Raw genomic sequence first — 24,733 nt, forward strand, 5'->3', positions numbered from 1 at the left:
TATTATTCTCCTCTTTTAATACTGAGAGCATTTTTAAGACCTTATTTCTCATCCTGCCCCACAAACCCTTTCTCAATCACCTTCTTGCACTAAACTAGGAATTCAAAAGCAAAGAAAGAGGTACTTACATGTTCCTGTCTGTAAGATCTTCAAAGTTATAACCCCGAATTCGCTGGTGTGTGTCTGATGCTAGAACAGTTTTCCCATCACTTAAGCACCAAAGGCATTGTACTCTCACCCCTTCCCAGGAGTCAAGGAGATTACCATCTAAATCCTGATTAGAAAAAAATAAATTGAACTGTTAGGGTCAGATTTCTGAGGAGTTCTCTGACAACTATCTTTTTTTACTTTGCTTTCTGTAGCAGCCACGTGAACACAATCTTACCCTTTAACAGAGAGGGCTTAATGAATTAAAAACATGACTTGTGTTAACTCTTGTAGGCATCAGTCCTGGAGAGCTGCGAATCCCTTTCCTTGCACTATCAGATGAGAAAAAAAAAAAAACTACTTCGTGTTGGGGAGAAGATCCGCAAGCTCATTTGTGCAGTGTGTGAGGTTTGCATACTGCTGCATCATTCTGAACACCAATTCAGATGACAAATAATCAAGAGTATGGGTGAGGCTTCAAATCACTATCCAAAATCAACTCTATTTGTGTATTGAAAATTTCCAATTTCTAAGCACTAAGTAAAGACAGCATGCAAAAAACTAAGAATGACATAGTCAAAATTCTGTGGAATAAATGATATTTGTGGGCAAAGGCATAAACATGAAACGTTTTCATTAGCATATTTTCTAGAGCAGTTATGACAAAATTCCAGCCCACAAATCCTCCTTTCAGCAGAGGAATCTCTTTGCAAAAAAAATTCTTGAACCCTTCTAACTATTACACACAAACAGAAGTGCTGCAAGGATCAGAACGTTTTTGTTTTAAAAATAAACTTCTATGTCTGAAAATCAAGTTATTTTTTAGTGTACACGCACAAGAAAAAAATAGAACCTCAGATTTGACTGTGACAAAATGTTTCTTTCTAGCTTTATTTTCAGTGGGACAGATGCAGAGAACTTACACACTGATAGAACTGTCCACGCTGACCTCCTGTTACAAAACGCTTCCCATCAGGATTCCAGGCCACACTTGTTAAACTGTCTTCATGAGATTGGCTCATCTTTGTCCTCAGCTCCCCAGTCTAGAAAATAAACAGAGCAACAAGGTCTTATACCAGCCAGGAGAACCCTCTCCCCAGAAGACATTGATAACTTTATCTGACATACATAGGGTTTGGAGGTACATAAATTTAAACAGTTTTGTTAAAAAGCAACACAAAAATTATGGATAATGCAATAAAAGGGCAAGAGCTACCACAGTATTTCCAGTGACCTCATATTTGATTTAGGGATTATTTTTTGTCCCTCAGATCAGGACAGATGAAGTAGTGGGTATGTCAGTCAACTGTAAGATTATAATTTAAAGAGGGGAACTCAAAGAAGTTGGGAGAAAACCTAAGTACAAGAAGAGACGAGTAAAAATAAAATAAAAGATGGAAAGTGAGAAGGCAGGAGTAGGCCAAAAGAAAACTGAGGTGACAAAAATACAATTTAGTAAAAATAATATTTACAACATTTTCCTCCGTGAGCTGAAGCTCTCCATGCCAAAACTTTCACTCCAGCTCATACTGTTGCTGCTTCACAAGACACTGAGCCAACAAATGGCTTACCACTGCCAAAACAGTAAGGACTTCTCTCTATTCCCTTGTGCCAGCTCGAGTTCTCCCCACTAAGCCAATTTATTTCACTAAGCCAATTTAATTAATTAAAACAGAAAAAAAAAGCATTCAAAGGATGAAAAAAGGAAACTTTTTGTTTCTAGGTAACTAAATTAGTTCAGAGTCCAAGACAGCACAAGACTATATAGCCTGCAATTGAGGCAGGGGATGCTTTTGTATCAGCCCAACTGCCCATAAAAATCAACAGCGGGAAAAGGTTTCCAAAGTCATAGAGGAAGTCAGAAGAACTAGACAAATGCCCTAGTATTTGACTGAAAGACAAACTTCTGAAATCTGAAGTCTAAGTCTCTATGAACCTTTCACTAGTACCACTGGGAGGGATACACAAAATAAAAATAGTATCTTTTACTTTGCCACTTGTTAAAATCTTCAGCAATAAATTCCTCCCCTTAGATGATAATTCTGCTATCTCTTTCTCTTGATTTCCTTTTCTTCTCTTCAGCAGTTCCCTATCATCCTTGGGATTTCTGCAATCCCTTCTTAGACACTATTTATCTAGAAGAGATGCACTAGAATTGCTGCAGAGTCCCATGCAATCAGACTTGAACCCTATTTTCAGTATCTGTGCAAAGCAAGTACAGAATTTGTAGACTGACACAGTTTTTTCTCAAATTATGGAGAGAAGAATATATATATATATTTTTTTTTTTTTTACACTTGCACCTTTGCACAGCAAGTTTTGTGGAAGTAACTTCCTTCATGCTTTTTATAGAGACATATATATTTACTAAAAAAAAAAAAAAAAAAAAAAAATGGGCAGTAGGCTGATCACAAAGTTTTATTTTGTAACTCTTAGTCACTACTTACTTGTACATTCCAGAGCCAAAGCTCAGAACAATCATCTGGGCCGCAGGCAACAAGATAGTTGTCATCTGGACTCCAAGCAATATAAGAGACACCATATGCGTGACCTTCTAACGTCTTAAGTAGTTTTAGCTGGTGAGTATCCTGAAAAAGAGAGATTCTGTTGAGACAATAGAAACAAGCTCCTACTAACTTCACATATACAGTGTGTCCAAGCACAGCAAGGACACTTGGCTTTTTGCATTTTGTCAGTCACATGAACAAGTCCTCACTGAAAAAGCAGCTGCTAGTTTACAGAGTAGGACCTTAAAGTGAAAGCTGCTAAAATCTGATGTGCAAAACAAGAATATTTGGAAGACTAGAACAAAATACCTACAAGATTCTGAATGTGGAGCTTGCAAAATGTAATTGTGTACAGAGTTGTACATTAAATTATACTTGATAATACAGAAACCTCATATGCTAGAACAAGTCTATGTACCTACTGGACTATAAAAGTACTATTACCCACATTGTATAGAATTAAGTTAGTTCTTAAACATAAAGCACAATCATGCTGGAAAATTATTATGGTTAAACAGAATTAACCAAAACCTTCACGCTTGCTGAGAAGGGAAAACTTTCAAGTGCTAATGCTTCTATAAACTGTATCTTGAGAGCATCTTACGTGCTGCTCAAGAAAAAGGTTTACAGAAAAATATTTTTAAAAGCATACTTGAGGTGTTTTTTTTTTTCTTTCTAAATGCTGCCTACAGCAAGCTGTGCTTTCGTTCTGCCAGATTTAGTGAATAAAGCATACTTTTCTCACACTGACTATCTTACATGACCTTTACACTACAACTGTTCTACTGATGACTTGTCAAAGGAACTTTACTTTCAAGCAGCTTCTTATGAAGGTAATATAGTTATATACTGTGAAACCATAGCTTCCAAATGAATTTGTAGACTGACAAGCTTCCAAAATACAGAAACATGCTGCATAGAACAGATCTCGTTAAACCGCTTACAACAGTTTTTGTGAAGTAGCTTGGAAAAGGTGGTTGTGGGTTGTTTTTTGTTTGTTTTTTGATTGGAGGGGGGGGCGTTGCTTATACCTCATACTTCTCCAAAAAGGAGTCTGACTCATTTGAAGATGTAGCTTGATTTCTCAAATTCTCTTCTTTCTTTTGTTTTAGCATTAATCAGCAGAGCACCTCTTGACTTGGGATTCTATAGGAAGAACATTATCAACAGAGAAACAGTCTGACACAAAGGTCGGTTTCTTAGGACCAGCTGCGAGGGATTCAGTGATTCTCAGTCAGCCTGCAGCTTTGATAGTTCTGCTAGCTAGAAAACTAAATTCTTCAATAGAAAGTAGGCTAAGAATAATCTTCAAAGAACAGACAAAATAAGCAAATGCATGGAACTCCTCAAGATCCCTTTATTATTCCAGGTCTGCATTAGATACTGCTGTGTCTCTTGCTGCACTGATCTGCAAAGAAACTGAGTCACATCTGACTTCATCCCACATCCTGGGGCTTGCCTGCAACTGCTGCATTCCTTTAAATTAATCCCAGTGCAAGGGTAGACAGCCACTTCTACTGCACCTCATTGGAGAGGCAAGAGGAACAGGATGCATACGGTATTTCTCTTCTAATAATAGGACCTGGGACTATCTCTCTCTCATGCTGCTCTCATACTTTCCTCCACATATAGCAGAACTGCTATACCCTATTTTGCTCTCACTGAAACAGCAGTCAATGGTATTTCAGACAAACATCCCCAAATTTAGTCACTTTGCTTCCCACCCTCTACCAGAAGCAATCTCCGTACTTCTATCCCTTACACACAGCTTGCCAGATTTTTGTTATGCAGAACAAAAAACTATTCAGCCTACCAATTTAAGTCCATAGTAGTTGAGCAAGTCCTTGGCTGAAAAGCAAAACACCCATCAATAGCTTTTAGAAAGAGCAGTAAAGAAGAAAAGTTTCTGTAGGAAACAAGTTAAAGGAGAGCTCTATCAAAGAAGATGCACGCTAGATATGCCTGCTGTGCCCATCCTTTGTGTTCTAGAGATTCTGCTGCACTTTTTAAGTCAAATAATGCATTTCACACACAGACCTAGCTCACTCAAGATATTATTTAATGCTGCTGAATCTGCATAAGAGAAGTGAAGTGAACAAATGAAAATGAAAACAGAAGCACAGGATAAGAGTTTAGAAGGGATGTAGATAGGTCTTAAAAAGAAATAAGAAGTTAGTGTCATGAAGAAAAAACAAGGAAACAAGGTTATTATGCTTAGGAAGGGGTGATGGAAAAAAGGGGGGAAACAAAGGATTCTTTTCACAGTATAGTAATTAATGTGTGAAAGAATACTTTATTTAAAATAGTATGCTCATTTCTCTGGCCTAGAGTTGGATGGATGCTTCCTTATATCCTTTATATACAGATTTAAATAATTCTAAACGCGTAAAGCCTTGAAAACCCAATTAAACTAAACTGTTCAAAAGACATTGTCAACAATGGCTACAGGAAATTTTCTCTGGCAAATATGAAATCAATTAGAGTTATCTGGCTTGATGTTATTTATAAGGCTACCTCCTTGAAATGGTTTCAAAGTTGTTGGGTTTTTGGTGTTTGTTTTTTTGAAAGTACTCAAATACGGAAGATAGAACTCTATACAGCTTTCCTATTATTTACTACAGATTTTGTTCCCATAAAAACCCATGGGCTAAAGTGTTAAAATAATTTAAACACTCACAAAACATCTATTTGGCTCAATTAACTAGATGTTAGCTAGCAAGTAACTATGAAACATACTACCAAGCTGTTGTGTATTAAAACCCACTGATATAAAAGGAAGATGTGCATCTACAGTCAAATAACAGGTCAACAGCAAAATCATTTGATCCTCAATTTACTTGGAATTGATCTGTCTATTAATAAAAATCAGTAAAAATCAAAGTACAAAAGTCAGATTATGCAGCTGTGTATCTCTTGGCTCAGAGCACACTGTCTCCAGTAACAAGCCCCAACAATTCTACTCCTGAAAATTAACACTTGTTAATTTTTAAGAGATATAGAAGAACTTAAAACCATTTTGCTTGTATATAATTGTTATATCTTCATAGGAGAAGAAAGGACTCAAAATTATATAGCTTCCTAAAACCCAGAGTGGGAGAAAAGAACCAACTTCTGCTCTCAAATCCTACTGAAAGCTAGTATGGGACTGCAAAAGCTTTTCATCTTCCACTTAGCATACCAGTCTGCAGATGTATAATTAAGAACTAAGAATCTTATTTCTGATAGTGTTTTACAAGCATTAACAACTTCAAATATTGTATGCATACGTTCTAGTTTATTCACAGTTGTCAGTTGTTATGAAATATATGGAAATACTGTAAGATATTTCTAAAACGCAATTTAAAACAGTCTTAGATTTACTGCTTAAGCTTTTATTTACATAAGTATAGACACAGGTAGGAAATATAAATTTTGTGTCAGTATAGATATTTAATATAAGAGGAATAGTGCCACATGTCAATATCAAAAACTAAAAACATGGTCCGTATGGAAGTGGCTGGGTATACCTTTGTGTGTCAGTGAATTCTGCAAAGTGTTTGAATCTTCATCTCAAAACAAAGCAAATCACACAACAGCAACTAGCTAGCACAAAGTGGTATAACAATGCAACCTTAAGCGCATACAATTTATTACTCAAATAATGTAATAAATGGTGAAATAGATATTTAAACTCAAATACCCTAGTAATAACAGGATAACTGAAGAGGTTTAGTCACATATTTGAAGTACTCTTAGTGAGTGACTTGGAAGTTCTAAAAGAGATCATTTCTCATCACTGCCATGCTCCTTCCACTCTCACCCAACACTTCTCATGGCCTTCAAGCTGAGAAGCTCTCCTTGAAGTCACCAGCAGGCTCTACATAGCAGTGCTGGTTAGGGGCACAGGATCTCCTGTTCCAGGGCAGTCAACGTTTCAGGCACTATAATACCTGGTACATTAGGGCATCAGGTATTCAAGTGCCTTCACTAACTTATACTGACTGTGATCTTCGTTTTTTTATATTCCAAATATGCTAGTCAGTAGGCTACAGTACATACTAGCCTGTCCTACAAAATTCAAGCCATCCAACCAAGAGAAAATAGAGATTGAAGAGGCAAAAAAAACAAAAGTCATACATATTTAAGACATGCTGCACACTTACTGGATCAACCTGCCATATAATAACAGTTGTGTCCTTAGATCCTGTTGCTAGTTTAGTGCCATCATTGGAGAATTTACAGAACCACACTTCATTACAGTGCTCCGTTAGTATCTGCTGTGTGTAGCAGGGGAACTGTTTCCTAGGAAAAAGAAAAGGACACATTAAACAGGTTAATAAGAAAGCAGTAAGAGATAGTTCTTACTAGCTAGATTAAAAAACCACAACAAGCCAAAAATGTATTTAGAAGCCAAACCACTTGGAAAGTCTTCAATTAACAGCTGCTTCAAATAAGCACAGAACGAAGTGTCTTATCTGGTAAAAACCTCTTATCACCAAGCAATCATAACTAATCTTAAGAGCTTAGAGCTACTTTTCTTCCCCTCACATAATTCATTTTGCTTCATATAACTTGGAATAAAACTGACCTCATTATGGCAGTAACAGCTTATTAATATAGATTTTTGTGACGTACAGAATATACTAGAGTTACATACTCATTGAATCATACCTGAAGTATTTTATTTACATGTAAACTTTTTTTTTTTATTCATCTGAGCTATATCTTGCAAAATCCTTAGAAACAATTTTAGATACAAGTTGAATAAAATGATAGTCTTTTTCTTGAATGTGATTTTGCAGTAAGTCGTGTTTGTTTATTATACTTTCTTTGCAGAATACCACATGCAACTTTAAACATCACAAGATAGAACCTAGAACCACAGAACAGTCTGGGTTGGAAGGGACCTTAATATCATCTAGTTCCAACCCCTCCCATTCAGATGAGCTAGCAGTTAGCTGCCTAACCACTGACACTTTTTTCTGAACTGCAGGGGTCCTAGAGGGATTTAGCCTTACGATGAGCTTTTATGTTGCCCAGCACAAAGCAACACAACTCTACGGGGACATGAAGGGACTACTGTAACAATAATCTATGTGAACGTACGGTTTCATTTATCACTGGAGATAGATAGCCTAAAAAAAATTACTTCTACATTTATGTTTTGAAGTGCATTTCGGTGGTTGCAAGGCTGACAGACACCTGGAAAATGCTTTTTTTAAAGCAGGAACTTCTGCTTAATATGGTGACTACATTCTCTCAGTCTATTTTCTTTTACTTGAAGATGCTTTCTAACGTATGCTTGAAGACCATTGAGCAACACTAAGCCACCATGCTGTCCCTCACTCCCAGTCTTATGACGGACAAGGATAACCACATCGTATATATACATATTTGCGTTTGGCTTCCTCGGTTATGTTTTTGTACAAAAAGTGAGTAGATAGAGGTCTACTTCGCCTTATTCTGCCTTAATCTGACCAGGAGCTGATTGTCACTAGAACTACCCCAAGCCGTAGGTAAAAAGCCCCACACATGAAATAAAATTTTTCTTCCTTGAAGTCTAGAGGGAGGTTAGACAAGTCCTTACACAGACACGTACACCTACAGGTTTTATTATTATTTAGCCATATTACAATAAGTTAATGTTTTTTCCTAAGAGCAGCAATTCCTTATGGAAAGTAAGATTCTTTATTCGTAACTCATACAAAGTACAAGGGGCACACTCTGTCTCAGGAAAGTCTTTTCCGTATATTTCATTAAAAGAAATACTCTATAGAAAAGAAGTGCTTGTATTGTAAAGGTTAAAACCTTGGCTGCTTTTCTTAAAGACATGGAAAAAAAAAGCAGTGTAATGCTGGAGCACATAATTTTCAGAGTAAGGTGTCATTTAGGTTTCTTAAAAGGGTAGCAAGCACAGTCGATATAGTTGGTGCATATATATCCCATGTTGAACCATGCTATTCACAATCCAGTCAGAACTTTCTGTGGGAGCTGTGATCTAACTAATGAAACAATCCAGCACGTTTGGCTTCATGAACAGCAAAGAATACATTAAATAATGCTGCAGTCATTCAACAGTTTCTTGTCTAGGTAATTAGATGCTACTGTAGCTCAAAGTTTTGGATTTTTTTTTTGGTTCTATTTCCAATTGTTCTGTTCAGCACAACACAGTTGAGTCATGTTGTTCACATACTCAAAATATCTAATATGTTATCTACTATTGTATATAAAGAAATTTAAAATTCTAAATTTAACACCAAACAGATGCTTTTTTATTCCCTTTATGTAGAATGGAAGACTTATTTTTCAATTTCTGCAACAGTTCTTTTTCAAAAATGCTACACTGACCTAGTAGAAGCATGCATGAATGCAACAGCATTCACTTCTCATTTGGGATTCATTATTTGTTTGTAAATTCAGACTGCAGTATATTTACATGAAAGCTAGAAGAGAGAATTCTGGGGGGAGGGAGGAACAAAAACAAACCACATAACCTGAAGACTCTCAAGGTAAAAAATAATATATATATATATATATATATACATACACACACATATATATAAACATATATATAAATAAATATAAATGCTCACCTCCAAGAGCATCAATTGTTACCAAAATCTGATGCACAGCAAGATTGAAAGTCTCACCTTCACTCCCAGCAGCTTCTCCCTTCTACCTCCCACTCTTATGAAGTGATTAGTGAAGAGTTAGTTAAACATTTTACCCATTAGTGCAATTCGAGCATGCTTGCTCAAAATAGTGCCAGAAATCCACAACATATTGATTCTAACTAACAAGGGAAAGTTGTCAGTGTTCCATCATTAAGATATTACAGAACTTAAATTGTCTAAACTATTAGACTACTGTTACTTCTGTCAGTTTAATCAAATTTTGGCTTCCACTGTCTTTAACTCACCTCATTATGCCCAAGCATTGCAGCATGTACAGCACACCACATACTGATCTCAGACCCCTGCAATAGGTAGGTACAATAGGTTGAGTTGAGGACAGAATGGAAGCCTTTATTTTGAAATGTTTTGTTTGTTTGGTATTAGTTTGGCCAAATTTTTATGTCAGCAAATAGATTCATGTAGGTGGAAATCAAGTCCAGCTTTGTCACATATGGCATCTTTTATATCCAAATCTATTTAGTCCATCTTCAGTACACCACGCTCTTTACAGCTGACTTGAATGCTCTTTAAGGTTTGATCTATCACTTTAAACCCCCTACAGAATATCCAGTGCTATTTATGGACTTGGGGAAAGACTAAGCCACTTTCTGTTGGTCTGATTTTAAGACTTGCTTCTGAAATAGGGAAGCCACAATTCCTGCGTCTAACCATTTCCAATAGCTCTTAAATTGGGAAATATTCTAGCAGTTTCTTGTGTGTGGACACTTGACTAACGTGACGTAGCCAAATATAATTTAGTCTAAAAAAAGTTTCCTGAATGAAGTACCAACTATAACAATTTTAAAGCCTTAAGACAGCTTCAGTGAAGACTGCATCTTTAAAAGCAGATTCCATATAGTCAAAGTAGCTGAGTTTAGGAAGTTTCTAAAAACAAAGTTTATCAGACAGTACTTAACTTCCTCAGATGAACTAACCTTAACTCAGAGTCCTCCATAAGTCCAAGTGTTAGCCTACTACATGAAAAAACATGCAAGGGTATCTATCATATGTGATCATGTATGGCCCCTATTTTCTAGGTGTCCTAACCCTTATTCCTGTATTACACCACGCAGAGCAGTATTCTATAGAAGCTACATGTAGTTTTTAAGATCCTTGGCCAAGTTTTCAATGGATGAAGAAAACCATTCAAGTCAGGTATTTGTTAAAAAAATAAATAAATAAATAAATAAGGAAACTAACACACCACCCCAACATCATCTTGCTTATGTCTACTGTATGATATTTCTAATGTTCAGAAGCAACACTGATACACATGTAGATACATTCACCTCTTACTACCTTATAAAGCGCTACTTTCGCAATTTTTTTTTTGTCATTCATACTATATATTAAACACAAGTGTTTTCTGTGCATTTCTATTCTGTCCAAACTTTTGTCTAAAAGCACCTCTCTGTTTACTATCAAGAGCTGAAAGTTGACTTCACAAAGTGTGCTTCGGTAGTCTTTCTGCATTCCAGTAAGCTTGAACGCAGATTCTGAGTACGTAATGTAAAAGTGATTCTCCAGTCAAAACAGAAGTCATGTACTGATGTATAAACAGACTGGCTACCCAAAGTAATAAGCAACAAGCAGTTAAGGCTTAGAATAGTAATATATTCTATTCATTCATACCCACCTGATTAAAATTGTTTAAAGCTTCAGTCTGACCCCGTTAGCCCATAACCAGCTACCAAAGTCTTTCATACACAGTTTCTACTCCATCCCCCCTTCACTCATTTATCAAGAGCTGTCTTTTGCCAGTCAACTGCTGTTAAACCAAACCAGAATATTTTTTCATGCTTCTGTAAATATTAGGTACAATTAAATTACTTTAAGAAATAAAGACATTGCTGTCCAACTTAAAAGTAGCAAGGGCTTCTTACCTACTACAAACATGATCTATAAGCAGCGAGACAGAATCTAGATTACTATCTAGTTTGGTATTATGATATAGGCACCGGTCCCGTTGTAGTTCCACAGCCTGACGTAGCAGGTTCTGTAAACGCCTTGGAGGAAGCATCACTGATGGGGGCAAGTATGCTTTAAAAAAAAAAAAAAAAAAAGTAATTGAAAAATACATTTATCAAGACCAAGTAAAAGCATTTCTTGATTTGAAAGTTTTTAGAATAAACTTTAGTAAATAAAGCTTAAAAGCTACAAGAAAGAGAGCACACAGCTTATCATATTTACATGTATACACCCAGAATTACAAGCAAGAACTTCTGGTAAGCAGAGCTGTATACAAGTTATTTGTAGTTACAGTATATACTGTCCTGGCAAACAAGCATCATTTACACAAATTCACTCGCAACACAGTATTTAACAAAATCTATCAAATTATAAAACAGTATCAGTTGTGTTCATTTGAGGAATTCTCAAGTAGTACTATCAAAATGAACAATTTATTTTACAGCATAGTATTCTAGTTGCAAAATCCATGGTTTTACACCAGTCACGAGAAATTAGAGGAGAAACCAAAATCCAGAGACTACAGTCTCAGACCACTATTAGTCAGTACTGGTATTCACAGTGGTTCCAGGACACACTTAGTTTCAACCTTTCAATACAGCTGGCATTTACAAAACAACCTTCCCCCAACCCCAAAACATGCATTTAATCATCAACCTGTATTATTAATGCATGCAACAGAGCTAAGAAATGAGAGATGAAGATTAGATATAGAAGAAATAAGTGTTAATGGGGGTGCCTTTAGGTGCCTTAACGAAGAACTAAAAAGAAACAACTAGTAAATGCACTTAGAATCAATTCCCTGGAATACATTATTATGTAATGTGTACTGGATTTACAGAGGCAGGAATAAATTCTAAACACCAGAACATCTTACTCTGGAGTTTGTCCAAAAGTTTAGATCTGGAAGCTGTTCCTTTTCCTTCCCACTCTGCTTTTGCACGCAAGTCTTCTGCATGGCTACACATCAGATACCTGTTAAAAATAAAGAAAATAAAAAGCATACACACACCAACAAACCGAGTCTTTTTGGAAACATTCTTCCCACATGATAAATAACGCTCTCAATTTGATTCCAGTTCATGTCTTTTGAAATCACTTAAGCTTAGACTGATAGGAACAGAGGCAAGGAACACATACACATATTTCAGAACAGATAGCTACAAATTGTCAATAGAAAAAAAGAGCCCCAAAGAGGTTTTTGGAAAGTTAAAAACGTAGGAGTTTCATCTAAAAACAATCCAGACTATTTTCACCTACCTAAGCATGCTTATTCAGTTGTACGATTACAAACTAACAATTCTCAAGATCAGATGAGCACACATGTATTCATCTGGATTCCGATACATAAATCACATTGCTATTTTGATGCATATAAGACAGAACATTATCTACTGAACACTTTTCCTTACTTACCACTTTAGATAGCACATCTCACTACTGGTTATTTATCAGAAGGGTAATAGCTTTAAAACTGAGTTTTTTTTTTGTTTTGTTTTGGTTTTTTTTGTTTTGTTTTTTTTTTTTTAAAGAGACAGCATAACCTAACAAAAGCTACAGCATTTCTTCAAAAATTCCATAGAAAGAGCTCTCAAAGTCCGAACACTTACCCACTGAGGACATGAATGCGTTCTGTATTATATTTCAGAGGTGTCAGTTCACAGCGTAGTACTTGAAGTGCCTCCAGGACCTTGCCATCCTCCAGGTACTCCAGGTACTTCTGCTGCAGCAGCAAAAACTTCATCCTCTGACATGACAGAAAGCAGCAGTCAGGGGAAAAAGGTTGACTGAAGTTTCAGAAAACGTTTGAGCCTAAACAGAACAGTAGAAACCATTCTACTATGCCCTTCAGAAATCAAGCTATACGTAATGTTTCATCACTCAATTTCTTTTTGTTGGATTTCAACAACACTATAGCAATTAAGTTACTGATGTAGGTATCCTCCTACCTCATTTCTCAGATCCCCCCTTCAAGTTGTCTCAATTTCATATTCACACCCTTTTCACTGTTTTCCAAACATGGAATTAGACAGGCTTCCCAATCTTAGATTCTAACAAGAAAGAAGCAACTGACCCCCTATTTAAGACTGCATGACAGCACAGAACACAGCAGGCCAACTCAACAAGTCCTCAAACTGCTTACACCAAAGCGGACATGGATTGTTTGCATAGCTGCATAACATAAGACCTCAGGCAATGTCATTTTTTATTGTCATGTTTTATAATACACGTTAATTTGTTTTCCTTGGGTGCTTTATCATTTTTCAGGAGTACAAAGGAAAAAAAAAAAATACAGTTTCCTACACTTAGGAATCATTTCACTTTTCAGTTATCAGAAGTAATCACTGTTATTCCACAGTTTTCTTTTCATCTTGTACAATTTTTGATTCTTTAAAAAAAATAATAATAAAGCCTGCTACTCTAACAACTAATATCTATGGATAAAAAAGCAGGCATTAATTTATTAGGTTCAAAAAGCCAAAGTCCTGGAAATTCCTATTTATACTAAGTTCTTAGATAGTTTGACTGTTTCTGAACAAAACCAACTAGTCAGTGTTTGCATATTTTATATATATATATATATATATATATATATATATATATATATATATATATATATATATATATGTAAAATATATGAATATTTATATATTTGTATATATTGCATTGCAGTGTTTGCAAAGTAGTCATAGTTTGCATTACTGCTAGCAGTTGATTAGAGATGTCTTTTTCCTCTTATAAGAACTCACCAAGTTAGAGGAAAATGTACATTCTTAAACATACCAGTGAGAAACAGAACAAATATCAAATGCAGCAAATCACATCTCCTTTACTAATGAATACACAGCCATTTTAATTACCAGTTTCCTTTGCTTCGTCAGATCTCAAGTACCTCACTATTTTCATGCTCATATTTGGTCAATGTTTACTTGTTAGTTTCAAACACACTGCTAGCCTCCTTAAATAAAGGGCTAATTGGGAAGTTTAAGACGTCCCTGTCCTATTAACATTTGCATGGAAGTTTAAGGCTTCAAACCCGTAAAAACTAAAATTAAAAAACAAAGCAATTTCAACTTCCAGAGACATTCAGTTCTTCAAAAGAATAGTATTTCTATATACAAGGCTACTAAATTACCTCACTACTCTGTGAAGCATAAAACATTGCATAGAAAATTTGTTATTTTATATTTGTTATATAAAAAAAATGATATGTTCAAACATGCCTGTAGCACTCTGTTGTCCTCTATGTGATATGCATTCCTGGATTACATCCCCTATCGATCTCTTTAGTTTATTTGGAATTGTTAGAACTACGTGTGAAAACAGAGCATAACTGCACAGGTTTTTTTTTTTGTTTGTTTGTTTCTTTCCCTCCTCCAGGTAAAACAGCAGCTTTATACTGTTTTGGAGATATGGTCAGAACTAAAAACAAACAAAACCAAAAAAAACACACTGACCTCAGTGGTTGATTCCATGCACTAGGCCAGCAGACCTCACGCTGTTTGCTTATATAGCAGCAGCAGGAGGGAAAAGAGCTTTCTTTCCTAGCTGTGTACAAGCTCAGAAGGATGCATGAAGGTGCTCAGACAGTAGTCACATACAATTTTTCTTTCCTCTTTGTCACCTGACATTGATGATAACCACGTAAAAGTTGCCTCATATTTCCAGTTTGTAACAGAAACTAGAATTCCTCCAACTCTTCTTCTCTAGTCACTACATAAAGTGCTTACTAAATTTATATTGTCTTTTTCCTTAAAGACAGATACACATATGGTTACTAATTACTCCCTCTCATACTTTTAGAACTTGGCATGTCAATTTCATTTCTTTAGAGGAAAGTTTAAAAAACAAACAAACAAAGAAAAGAAAAACCTACAAAACATTCTTTGCATTGATAATCCCAACTCCAATTGCATGGAACCATTACAGGCACAGTACCATGCAGAATGCTGTTGCCAAGCCATCCAGAGAAACAGAACTTCAGTTTGGGTTTAGAAAATGTAACTTCCAAGAAAAATCACAGTGCCATGTGCAACTTTGGCATATTAAGAATACAAAAGCATCCAAAACAACGTAGTACCATACCCTTCGTATAGAAGTCTACTGTTAACATAATGGAGAATAAGAATAAAAGAAAATCAGCTTTAAATTGTAGAACTCAGTCCCTGCCTTTATGCTATCGAAAATGTTGACAGGGAAACTAAATTGGTTTCCTATGCTATTTTGAGCGCTCCAAAACTTACCCTACAGCATGCTCAAACAACACTATGAATACAGCCTCCTTAAAGCAAAGAGTCAGACTTCAGTGACCTTGTATTTCAAACCATTTTTGATATCAGGAAATTCCATCCCTCATAGCGCTTATTTTTGCGCAACTACTGTCTCTTGTCTAACAAACGTTTCACTGAATAAGTTACTTTTGCCTTCATTATCTCTCAGCTACTTCTATATGCCCTAGTAATAGCACTGCTAATTACTTGCAGTACCATTTTCTCAGGGTAAATAAGACCACTTTGAGTACAACATCTTTTCTAGAGCCCAAGGAATTTCTTCTAGGATGAAAAAGAATCAGTTATAATGTTAACAACTGTGGAGTAAAAGCAGAAACCCCACTATTTAAGTGGAACACAATGAGCATAAAACTGATCAGATGCAATGCACACATAAATACAGCTTACTCATTATCCAGATTCGTTAGCTGACTTCTGAAAAACGGAAATGAGAATTATTATAATCCAAATTAAACCACGTACAACATAACAGAAGGGCCTGGGATTTGTTGTTCTCATTTCAGCGTTTGCAATGGAAATTCAACATCATTACACTCCTCACTGTTGAACAACGTAAATCCAGATACTACCATCACTTAGCTTATAGCATAGATTCTTCAATCTACAGAAGCCATGGAAGAACCCCAATGCAACAGTATCATCATAGCAGTGTGACTATTCTTGTTCAGTTAGTACCACTTCATCCTGTCTTTCAACTCTATAGAGCAGAAGAGGATAAAGTGCATCACTTCACTGTTTCCAGAAGCTACTATACAAGTGTAAGCTGAGCCTCTGGTCATCCCGGGACAAAATGAAGACAGAATTAATAGAACTAGAGTTGTGTTTTTGGTTTGGTTTAAGTGTATATACTATTAGCATTTTGCTTTCTCTGAACTACAGCCTTCAATTACTAACATGTAGGTTTAGTTCTTTACTGTTTGTAATAAAGCCCCTTGCAGAACCTAAGTTTTATATACACCAACACTAACTGAAGCACTATTTACCAGTACTAGCTAAAGGCAAAAGCCTCAGCAAAACAACAGTAAAAAACGACAGGACAAGAATCCCACCATAGTCAAGAAAATATGCCATTCTGATCGCTGGTTACAGTAGCAAATCTTCAGTAGTTTAAAGACTAAGACACATAAAATCTAATCCTTAAAATTAGGTTCTTATTATTTATGACCTCCATATCTTGACAATTTCCAAAACAATTTCACTGCTGTACTAAGAGTCGATAGTTCAAAATAAACACAAATGCTGCTGAAACAACTCTTTGTTGAAATAAAAAAGATAACCAAAAAACATGCTCAAATCATCACCTGTTGTTTCAAGACATACACTCAACACAGTAGCTGTCTTCTTATAAACCTGCAGCACTAAAACTCCTGTTTCCATTACTTTTACCTTTAGTACTTTGATAGTCCTGTGAAAGTACAACACAGATAAATAAAAACACTTAAAACCATCCCAAACCTAAATGTAAGATTTGATAATGTAAGAATAATTGAAAATAGAAATAATTAAAAAAAAAATTATGCCAGACTATTTTCTGCCCTATAGAATTTAACAAGGCTTCAACCATACCAAGTCTTGTCACTTAAAAAGTAATTTACTCCAATGGGGAACTGTCCCTAATGCTGGTAGCAAGAGAGGCACCCTACAGGCAGGTGGAGCACTTCACTCACATGACAAGATAGGTAACCTATGTTGTATTGCCTGCTGCATGTTGTACACTTCCAGAACTTGGGGAAAACCCAAAGAAGTGAAAAGAAGTAAAGTGCAGACAACTGAAAAGTATATTCTAGACTATAATTACATGCGTGATCCCCAGATTCCTTCCCACATCCAATTAGTTACCCAAGAGAGATGTTGTAGTACATCTGAGTAGCCCTACACTAAGCAAAACATTGGGCTGGCTTACAGCTGGTATTTCCTATGGGTAACCAAAGCAAAAATTGCAATTATCATACTTGAACCAACTCTGAGGTTTTCCTACAGTTTGTCTCAAGACAGCTGTATCTTATATGCTGGAAAAATAAACATGACTAATCAGACGATACTGATAGTATACAGCCGTCAGTTGTGTTGATGCAAACAGAAATAGTAGACTTCCCACACATACATCCACACACCACTTTTTAAAACGCATCAAAAGCTTACAAATTGAGAGCAGACATTTCATCATCAGTGCTATCAACTGCAGAACTTTTAGCACCTTGCAGAAACACGGAAACTAAAACAGAAGTAGAGTTTTCAAGGTACATGTATCACCCCTTCACTGAATAGACATTTCAAAAGAAGTTATATATCCTGGTTATTCTGACCAGGTCACATAAAGAAAAAAAAAAACACATATAAACCACACACACCCTACTTTGTTAAACACTGCGTCATCTAAGCTTCTAGGTACCCATTCTTCTTGTATGCACACATTTTTAAGACATCCAGTCATACAGTATGAGTAACAGGTCAGGAGTCAAACAAAACCAAAAATCTCATTTTCTGTTTTTGAAAATGAGCAGCAGCATCTTGTTTGGACATGTCATCTTCATTAGCTCTGTCTTCGCTGCAGTCTGGATTACCTACAGAGTATAAAGCATCCCTTCTTACCTGTAATGGTCTTGTACTAGTTTTCCAGTTGCTGACTACAACAATTCCCACCCATCGTCTCAAATCACATACAAGAAAATAGGGAAGAAGGGGGGTGAGGATAGAGAGAACTGTACTTATCCTTTCAAATTAACATTGTCGTATTAAGGAAGACATAAAATGTTTAAAACTTATCCGTCTTCAATCAGATAAAATTTAGATAAAAAAGAATGACTTAAATAGTTAATATTTGGCTTAGGTAAAAATCAGTTTAAATCAAGTATCGGTATTGTACCAAGTTTTATTCAAGCAGTTAAACATCAACATTAAAGAACAGGAGCATGCTTTCAAAGCTGTCCAAGACAGCAGATGACAAGTGTCCCTTCCCCCCCCCCCCCCAGTAAGTTTTTCTGGAGAGTACAGTGGTGATACACAGTCAAACCCTCTCAATTCTCAGAGACATAAAACATTTGAATACTATGAAGAAACTTGGTAACTTCCCAAAGTTAGAAACATGAGAAAATTTGCTTCAGATGACCACCTTCATATTCATGCACAGTGGTTTTATACTTTCAGTCTTCATATGCTATCAAAAGCTGCATGCTATATTCTAAACTATTTGAACAATAAATCTTACTTTCATCAAGTCTTTGAGCTAGGAAAAAGTGTACAACTGGTCTAAGTAAGAAGTGTTAAGTTTTGGTCAGATTAACAGAACAGAACGCGAACTTTTCAAGTCGAACTTCTCTGATGTTTTGTTAAACATCTGTTTTCCCTACTTCACTTCCTGTTCTCTCTCTTTCTCTCCCTCCCCCACCAGACAGGAAATAGTCTTGACAACAAATGAATCAGCTAGAAGTAGAACTAAGCAGCCATCAGCTGATTCTTCATTGTTTACAGGCACAGACACTTCAAAAAACATTGCCACTTTTTTTCGTCCTAAGTAACCATGGTTGTCCTAACTTCATGTCATTAAAATCAACAAACAAACACAGCAGAACAAGCAGTCCACAAAGCTAAGCAGTCATTTTTGATTTCAAGACAGAAAAAATAAACCAAGAAACACTTTCCTCAAAGTAACAGAAATCGTAACAGCCGTTGTAATTGTCAAGTCACGGGATCTGTCTATTTCTAGGTTCATCTTTGAAAAAAGCCACCCAAAGAGAAAAAGCTCTAAATAAAATCCCAAACAGCAATACAAATACATTTGCTCTTTAGAAGCCATCTGGAAAAGCAACAGTATTGTTCATGTTCTATAGCAGCCTCTATATGCCTGGGATGTGCTATTACAATGCCAACTCCACATTTGTATTACTTTTACTTCCAAGTTTTTCTCTTTCCTTAAGAAAGCCTAACTTCAATAAACACAGCAACTGTGAGAATTATTTCAAATTTGAAATTAGTATTCAATGCAAGCAATTTCTATGGAAACTGACTTATTTTAGAACTGTTAGAGGATTTATATTTTACCAGTTAACGATGCCTATCAATATTTAAACATTCAGTACACTAAATACTAGTCTCAATACTTTTGGGCCTCTATCTCACATTCCAAAAATGAATTAAAAGTTAAAATTATTGTGATGTTTGAGACAGCATGCAAGCCACTTTAAAAAAATGAAAACAAGAACTATGGACAACTAGCTCCATAGTACAAGATTATACTACTACAGCTAGTCCAACTATTCAGCTCTGAAAGAGTTCAAGCGTGTCTCTTACCACAATTGCATGCGGAGAATGCACTAAGGCCTTAAGTTCATTCAGGTCGTTCTCAGCCTGCAGAAATTGGCATAAGGAAAAAAAAAAAACAACACAAAAAGTATATAAGGAGGGTGAATTTTGAATACTCTCACAGATACTATGAATTTAAACAGTGGTTAATACAGTCCTATAATCCCTACGTTACCTTATCCCATTCTCCTTCCATGACATGATTGCGGAATTTGGTAGCAGAAGGATGTTCTAAACGACATCCTGACTCTTGCATGAGAAGATCAACAGTCTGGCTGCAGGAGAGATACAGTGTAAAAAAACCTGACCAGTTTTACCCTCACAAATACACCGCCTGCCATGATAACAGTTAGCCATATTCAAACGTAAGTTTAATAAAGTAAGAACACTATGACCAGATGCAGACACTTGTCCAAAAGATTATCTCAGTTGCCTGAGACACGTAAACAGCTGCCTACGTCTAAAACATGTCATCAATTAGTTTGAGAGCTTTACTGAAGTACCATGAAGTATGTGACTTACCAGCCACCACAAACAGCCAGCCCTGCATAGAAGATAGGCTTCATGAAGGAAGAGACAGACCATAAACCTGTTAGCTACTGGCTACTAACCCCTGCCCCCCTCCCCACCTCCCATAAAACAACACAGACAGCTACTGCATCTACCACAGGCCTAATTTTTTCTTTATTGTGTATTAGAAGCCTGGCTCCTTAAAATAAAATAAACAAACTCGTGAACCTGTAAGCCCTCCCCCTTTTACACTAAAAATAGCTTATTTACTGTGGCGTCGTCTATGAACAGTCACGAGTTGTCTGCTGCTGCTTTAAACTTGCTTCTTGTGTCAGGGGCAATTTATTTTATGTACTAAGCTCTTTATAATTGACCCATCCCGCAGTGTTTTGAAGACTTGTTTTGCGGTAGCTACGTGAAGACTTTGGATTCCTGCTCCAAAATGACGATGTGTTGCCTTTAGCTTTACTCACGCACACGCGCAAATGTTGTGATTAAATTCTTAGGCCTTCTTTGCTATACCGTAAAATTATTTTCCTTATCCCGATCTCAACAGCCAACACGCTCGCTCCCGGCCCCCAGATAAGATTATTATCAAAAACATGTGGCCGGAACAAATCTGCAAAGGCCCTTCACCGTTCGCAGGGACGAGGAGGCTTCCCGCAGCACCCAGCCGGCCTCTTCCAGCGAGGGGTTCAATTCCTGCCAGCTGACAAGCCAAACCTTGGAGCTCATCTGCAGAAACCTCCCCCCAGAACCACCACCACCCCCCCCCCGTCTCTCCGCCCAGCTGTGCGGGCTCCATTCCGTTTCCCAGCTAACTTCTCCCCCGCTATCGATCCGCCTTATCGGCCTCGACTTCCATTTTGCCGGCCCAGGAAGAAGCTCCCGGCCTGGCCCTTTCCGACGGCCAGGCCCCCGCAGCTCCATTTCGGCAGGGGCCCTACCCCCACACCGCTCCCCCCGCTTCAAGGGAGGCCCCATCCCGGCCCCGCGGCCACTTACTTGAGGCCCAAGCCGTGGAGGTGCTGCCCGATCAGCCGGATCACGTCCTCGTCGGACTGCGACAGCCGCTTCTTCTTCTTCAGGGCGCTGCCACCACCGCCACCACCCCCCAGCTCGGCGGCGGCCGGGCCGGGCCCCCCGGCGGCGGGCACCCCGTTGTTAACGCTGAGCCCCCCGGGGCTGTTGGCCGCGGGCAGCAGCCCGTTGGCGTGCGCCAGCTGCTCGCCGGCGGCCGTGCCCGCCGAGGCCTCGCCGTTCTGGGCGCCCAGGCAGCCCAGCTCCGGGCCCTGCTGCTGCTGCTGCTGCTGCGGCGGCTGCTGCTGCTGCTGGCCCCCTCCTGCCCCGTTGGCCTGCATGGCGCTGGGAGCGCTGCTGCTGCTGCTGCTGCCTCTGAGCGGAGGGGCGGCGGCGGGGGCGAGCCCGAGCCCGGCGGGGAGCGAGGGGGACTGGGACGAGGTGAGGCCTGCTCTGGCCGCGGAAGCCCCGGGCTCTCCTGCTCCCTCCGCCGCCGCCGCCGCCGGGGAGGCCCGGGCTTTCTTCCGCGGGGGCGGGGAGGCTCCGCCGGTGTCCGAGTCGGAGGAGGAGGAAGCGGAGGCCAGAGTTTCCTCGCCGAGAGCGGCCGTGGTGGGAAGCCGGGGGGAGGAGGGCGAGGATAAGGGGGGGAGGCGGCGGGGGTGAGGGGAGGCGGAGCGGGGCCCTGCGCCCCCGGGGGTCCCGGAGGCAGCGCCGCCGCCGCCGCCCGCTCGGGGCTCCCTCTGCCGATGGCCGCCGCTGCCCTGAGCCCCCCCCGCTCGGCAGCCCCAGGCGCCCGGCCCGCTCCGCTCGCTGCCCGCCGGGTCTGGCTCCTCGCAGCCCAGCTGCAGCCTAATGGAGTCCGGGCCGGGACGTCACAGGAAATTCCTATACTGCCCCCTACACACACTTCCGCCGCCCGCGGCTGGGGGTGGGGTGCGGGCGCTATAGGGGCAGGGGGGCGAGGGTGGCTCTAGGGCCGGTGGTGGGTGGAGGGGTCCGGGGTGGCCCCGGGGGCACTGCCCTGAGCCTGTAGGGTCGGGGCTGGGAGGGGGGAGCTGGGCGGCCCCGGGGTGCAGGAGGTGTGCAGAAAGTTCCTGGAGCGGTCAGGGGGAGTCTGGGGGTTGCTTGCGTCTGGTTGGGTTTAAAAAGGGGGAAATGTTTAAAAAGGGGAGATGTTTTAAAAGGGGATACGCCGAGGGTATGTGCAGCCACCCCCTGCTGTTGCCAAGGGGGGTCACTGGTAGGGCTCGGACCTGGGCATGGCTTCCACAGTCGTGATGTGAGTTAGCACCAAAAAGGGAGAAGATGGTGTTTCTGCACGGGGTCTGATGTTTTACAGTACAGAAGCATTGAGGTGTGGGGTGTGTTTGCCAGGAAGACAATGGGCTGTTTGGGGGTTTCCATGTTTTTCCTCGGAGGTGTCTCTGTCTGCCTCCCGTGTGATGGCGGCTCAAACCCCCAGCCGAGCCTCTGGTCAAAAGTCATGAGACAAGTAAAATCCTGTTTGAAAACAGCTTCGTGAAAGAATACGTTGTGTGGTGTTTGGTTTTAGAGCCTGGAGTTTTCGTCTTGGATGCTTTCAAACTTTTCTCCAAAACGCAGGGCAAAATAAGTGTTTTCATTAATGGGAGCTGAGATTAACATCTAATCATCTGCTTTCAGGAAGCAAGGTTTAAAGAACACTGGATATTTCCAATTAATGATAAAAAGATAAGTTTGGACAATAGTGCTTTCTTCGGAGTACAACTTTGAAGAAGGCTGACTGAGGGAAAACGCCTTGAGACCAGTGTAGAAGTTTGTGAAGAGACAAAATACTTGAAAAGGATGAAACTAGAGAAAACCAGACTGCATGGGGGCAGTTGAAGTAGATACCATAGCTTGCCCCTGTTTATAGGTCTCAAAAGCTATTTGACTAGCAACAGCTGAAGCACACTTAAATCAGAGGGAGAGGCTGGAAAAAGCTTTGTCACACAGAGTTCTGCCCAGGTGTGGCTGTAGGATTAAATTCAATATTGGTCTTCCAGAGAGAGAGGACTGTTTAGGTTTTGTATTCCTCAGTTCACCAGCCACTGCTGGAGAATGCATTGCTTATGTTTTAGCCACTTCAGCACAGCTGTTAGCTCTTCTCATCTCCATTGCTCTGTCTCTTCTTCGTTCTTGAGGTCATCTTCCTCATTCCTCTCACTCTCTAGTTGCCACGATTGAGCCTATAATCCAATGATCTGGGGTAAGGTTGCAGGAACAGCACCCAGAGCGACATAGAGCCTGTGGCGATGCCTTACAAAGCAAACTAAGGAGCAATATGTTTTTTCTTTAGAAAGGTAAAGTTGCCCATTTTTCCTTCCTGCTCAGTCTCCAGGGGATGAAAGCCCTTTACCACCATTACCAGTTTGTGAGACTGTTCCTCCAGCTGCTTTAATCTGCCGTGCTCCTCTTGCAGTGCCTGGAGAGCCTGGCCTTCCCTCATCAGTCACTGCTTTGATCACCTGCATGTAGCCTGCTGCTCCCACACACCAACTCCTGTGCTGTGTCAGTCACACTGGAGGAGTTGGAAGGAGGAAAGATGCTGATGAGTCTGCGAAGAGCACATCTGTGATGACAGAAGAATCCCTTTACTGTATCTGGGTGATATATGGATAAGCAGCTCTATGTACCTGTCTGTGGTGGGAAAGGCTCCTGCAGAGTAGCAATGTATCCCACTCGTTTCAATTAAATATTCTAAGGGAGTAAGAGCGGTGTTTGGAGTTGAATCTAAAATACCGCTTTTAAGAGGTACATATTACTGCATTAATCACGGTGAAAGTTCTTACACCCCCCCCCACCCTGCCTTGTTTCCTTCCCTGGGGGAGGAAATATCCCAGCAGAAACACAAAGAACTGGAGAAAGAAACTCGGTGTTGGAATGGCACAGGCCCTTGGCTTCCGTGCCAGGGGAAGCTGGGACACGACATTTGAAAGTTTCTCAGGATCCCAGCTGACACAGAAGTGTAGGAGAATGATTCAGAGCCCCTGGTGTGGAGAGCGTGCCTCAGCCAGATCGTAGCCCACGTGTGGAAAGTTCCTGGAGCAGTTCCTGCTCCTTTCCTCTTCATCACCAAGAGGGGATCCTGAAACAGGTCTGTGGCTTAGCAGACCTTCCTCCTTATAATGCAAAAAGGAAAAGGAGAACTGGGAAAGGGACAATGACACCGTGCTTGGGAAATGTGTCAGTAGTTGAGCACTGATTTGGAACTTTCTACTTCACACTCTCATGAGAGACAACCAATTTAATGGCAGTCCAAATAAACACGCTTCTACTGAGCAATTTGGCAAATCAGCAGTTAAATACAACACAT

The 24,733-nt window shown here is 39.4% G+C and overlaps 1 protein-coding gene across 2 annotated transcripts in view; it reads right to left on the reverse strand.

Annotated features, from left to right (window-relative positions):
* The window catches only part of WDR26 (WD repeat domain 26), a 33,819-nt gene extending 11,563 nt beyond the window's left edge, over nucleotides 1-22,256 (reverse strand). The window contains exons 1-11 of one of the 2 annotated variants that reach the window (XM_082756042.1): nucleotides 21,385-22,256; nucleotides 20,045-20,144; nucleotides 19,858-19,914; nucleotides 12,886-13,022; nucleotides 12,153-12,250; nucleotides 11,191-11,347; nucleotides 9,553-9,609; nucleotides 6,797-6,935; nucleotides 2,595-2,735; nucleotides 1,071-1,190; nucleotides 129-274 (exon numbers count right to left, since the gene is read on the reverse strand). In XM_082756042.1, coding sequence (XP_082612168.1) covers nucleotides 129-274; nucleotides 1,071-1,190; nucleotides 2,595-2,735; nucleotides 6,797-6,935; nucleotides 9,553-9,609; nucleotides 11,191-11,347; nucleotides 12,153-12,250; nucleotides 12,886-13,022; nucleotides 19,858-19,914; nucleotides 20,045-20,144; nucleotides 21,385-21,740 — 1,508 coding nt within the window. In that variant the 5' untranslated portion in view covers nucleotides 21,741-22,256. The remainder of the gene's footprint in view (nucleotides 1-128; nucleotides 275-1,070; nucleotides 1,191-2,594; nucleotides 2,736-6,796; nucleotides 6,936-9,552; nucleotides 9,610-11,190; nucleotides 11,348-12,152; nucleotides 12,251-12,885; nucleotides 13,023-19,857; nucleotides 19,915-20,044; nucleotides 20,145-21,384) is intronic. The other variant, XM_082756041.1, reaches the window with a different exon arrangement.
* Nucleotides 22,257-24,733: the final 2,477 nt, after the last annotated feature.

The sequence above is a fragment of the Aythya marila genome (genome assembly GCF_965140915.1).
Source record: "Aythya marila genome assembly, chromosome: 3".
Classification (NCBI taxonomy): Eukaryota; Metazoa; Chordata; class Aves; order Anseriformes; family Anatidae; genus Aythya; species Aythya marila.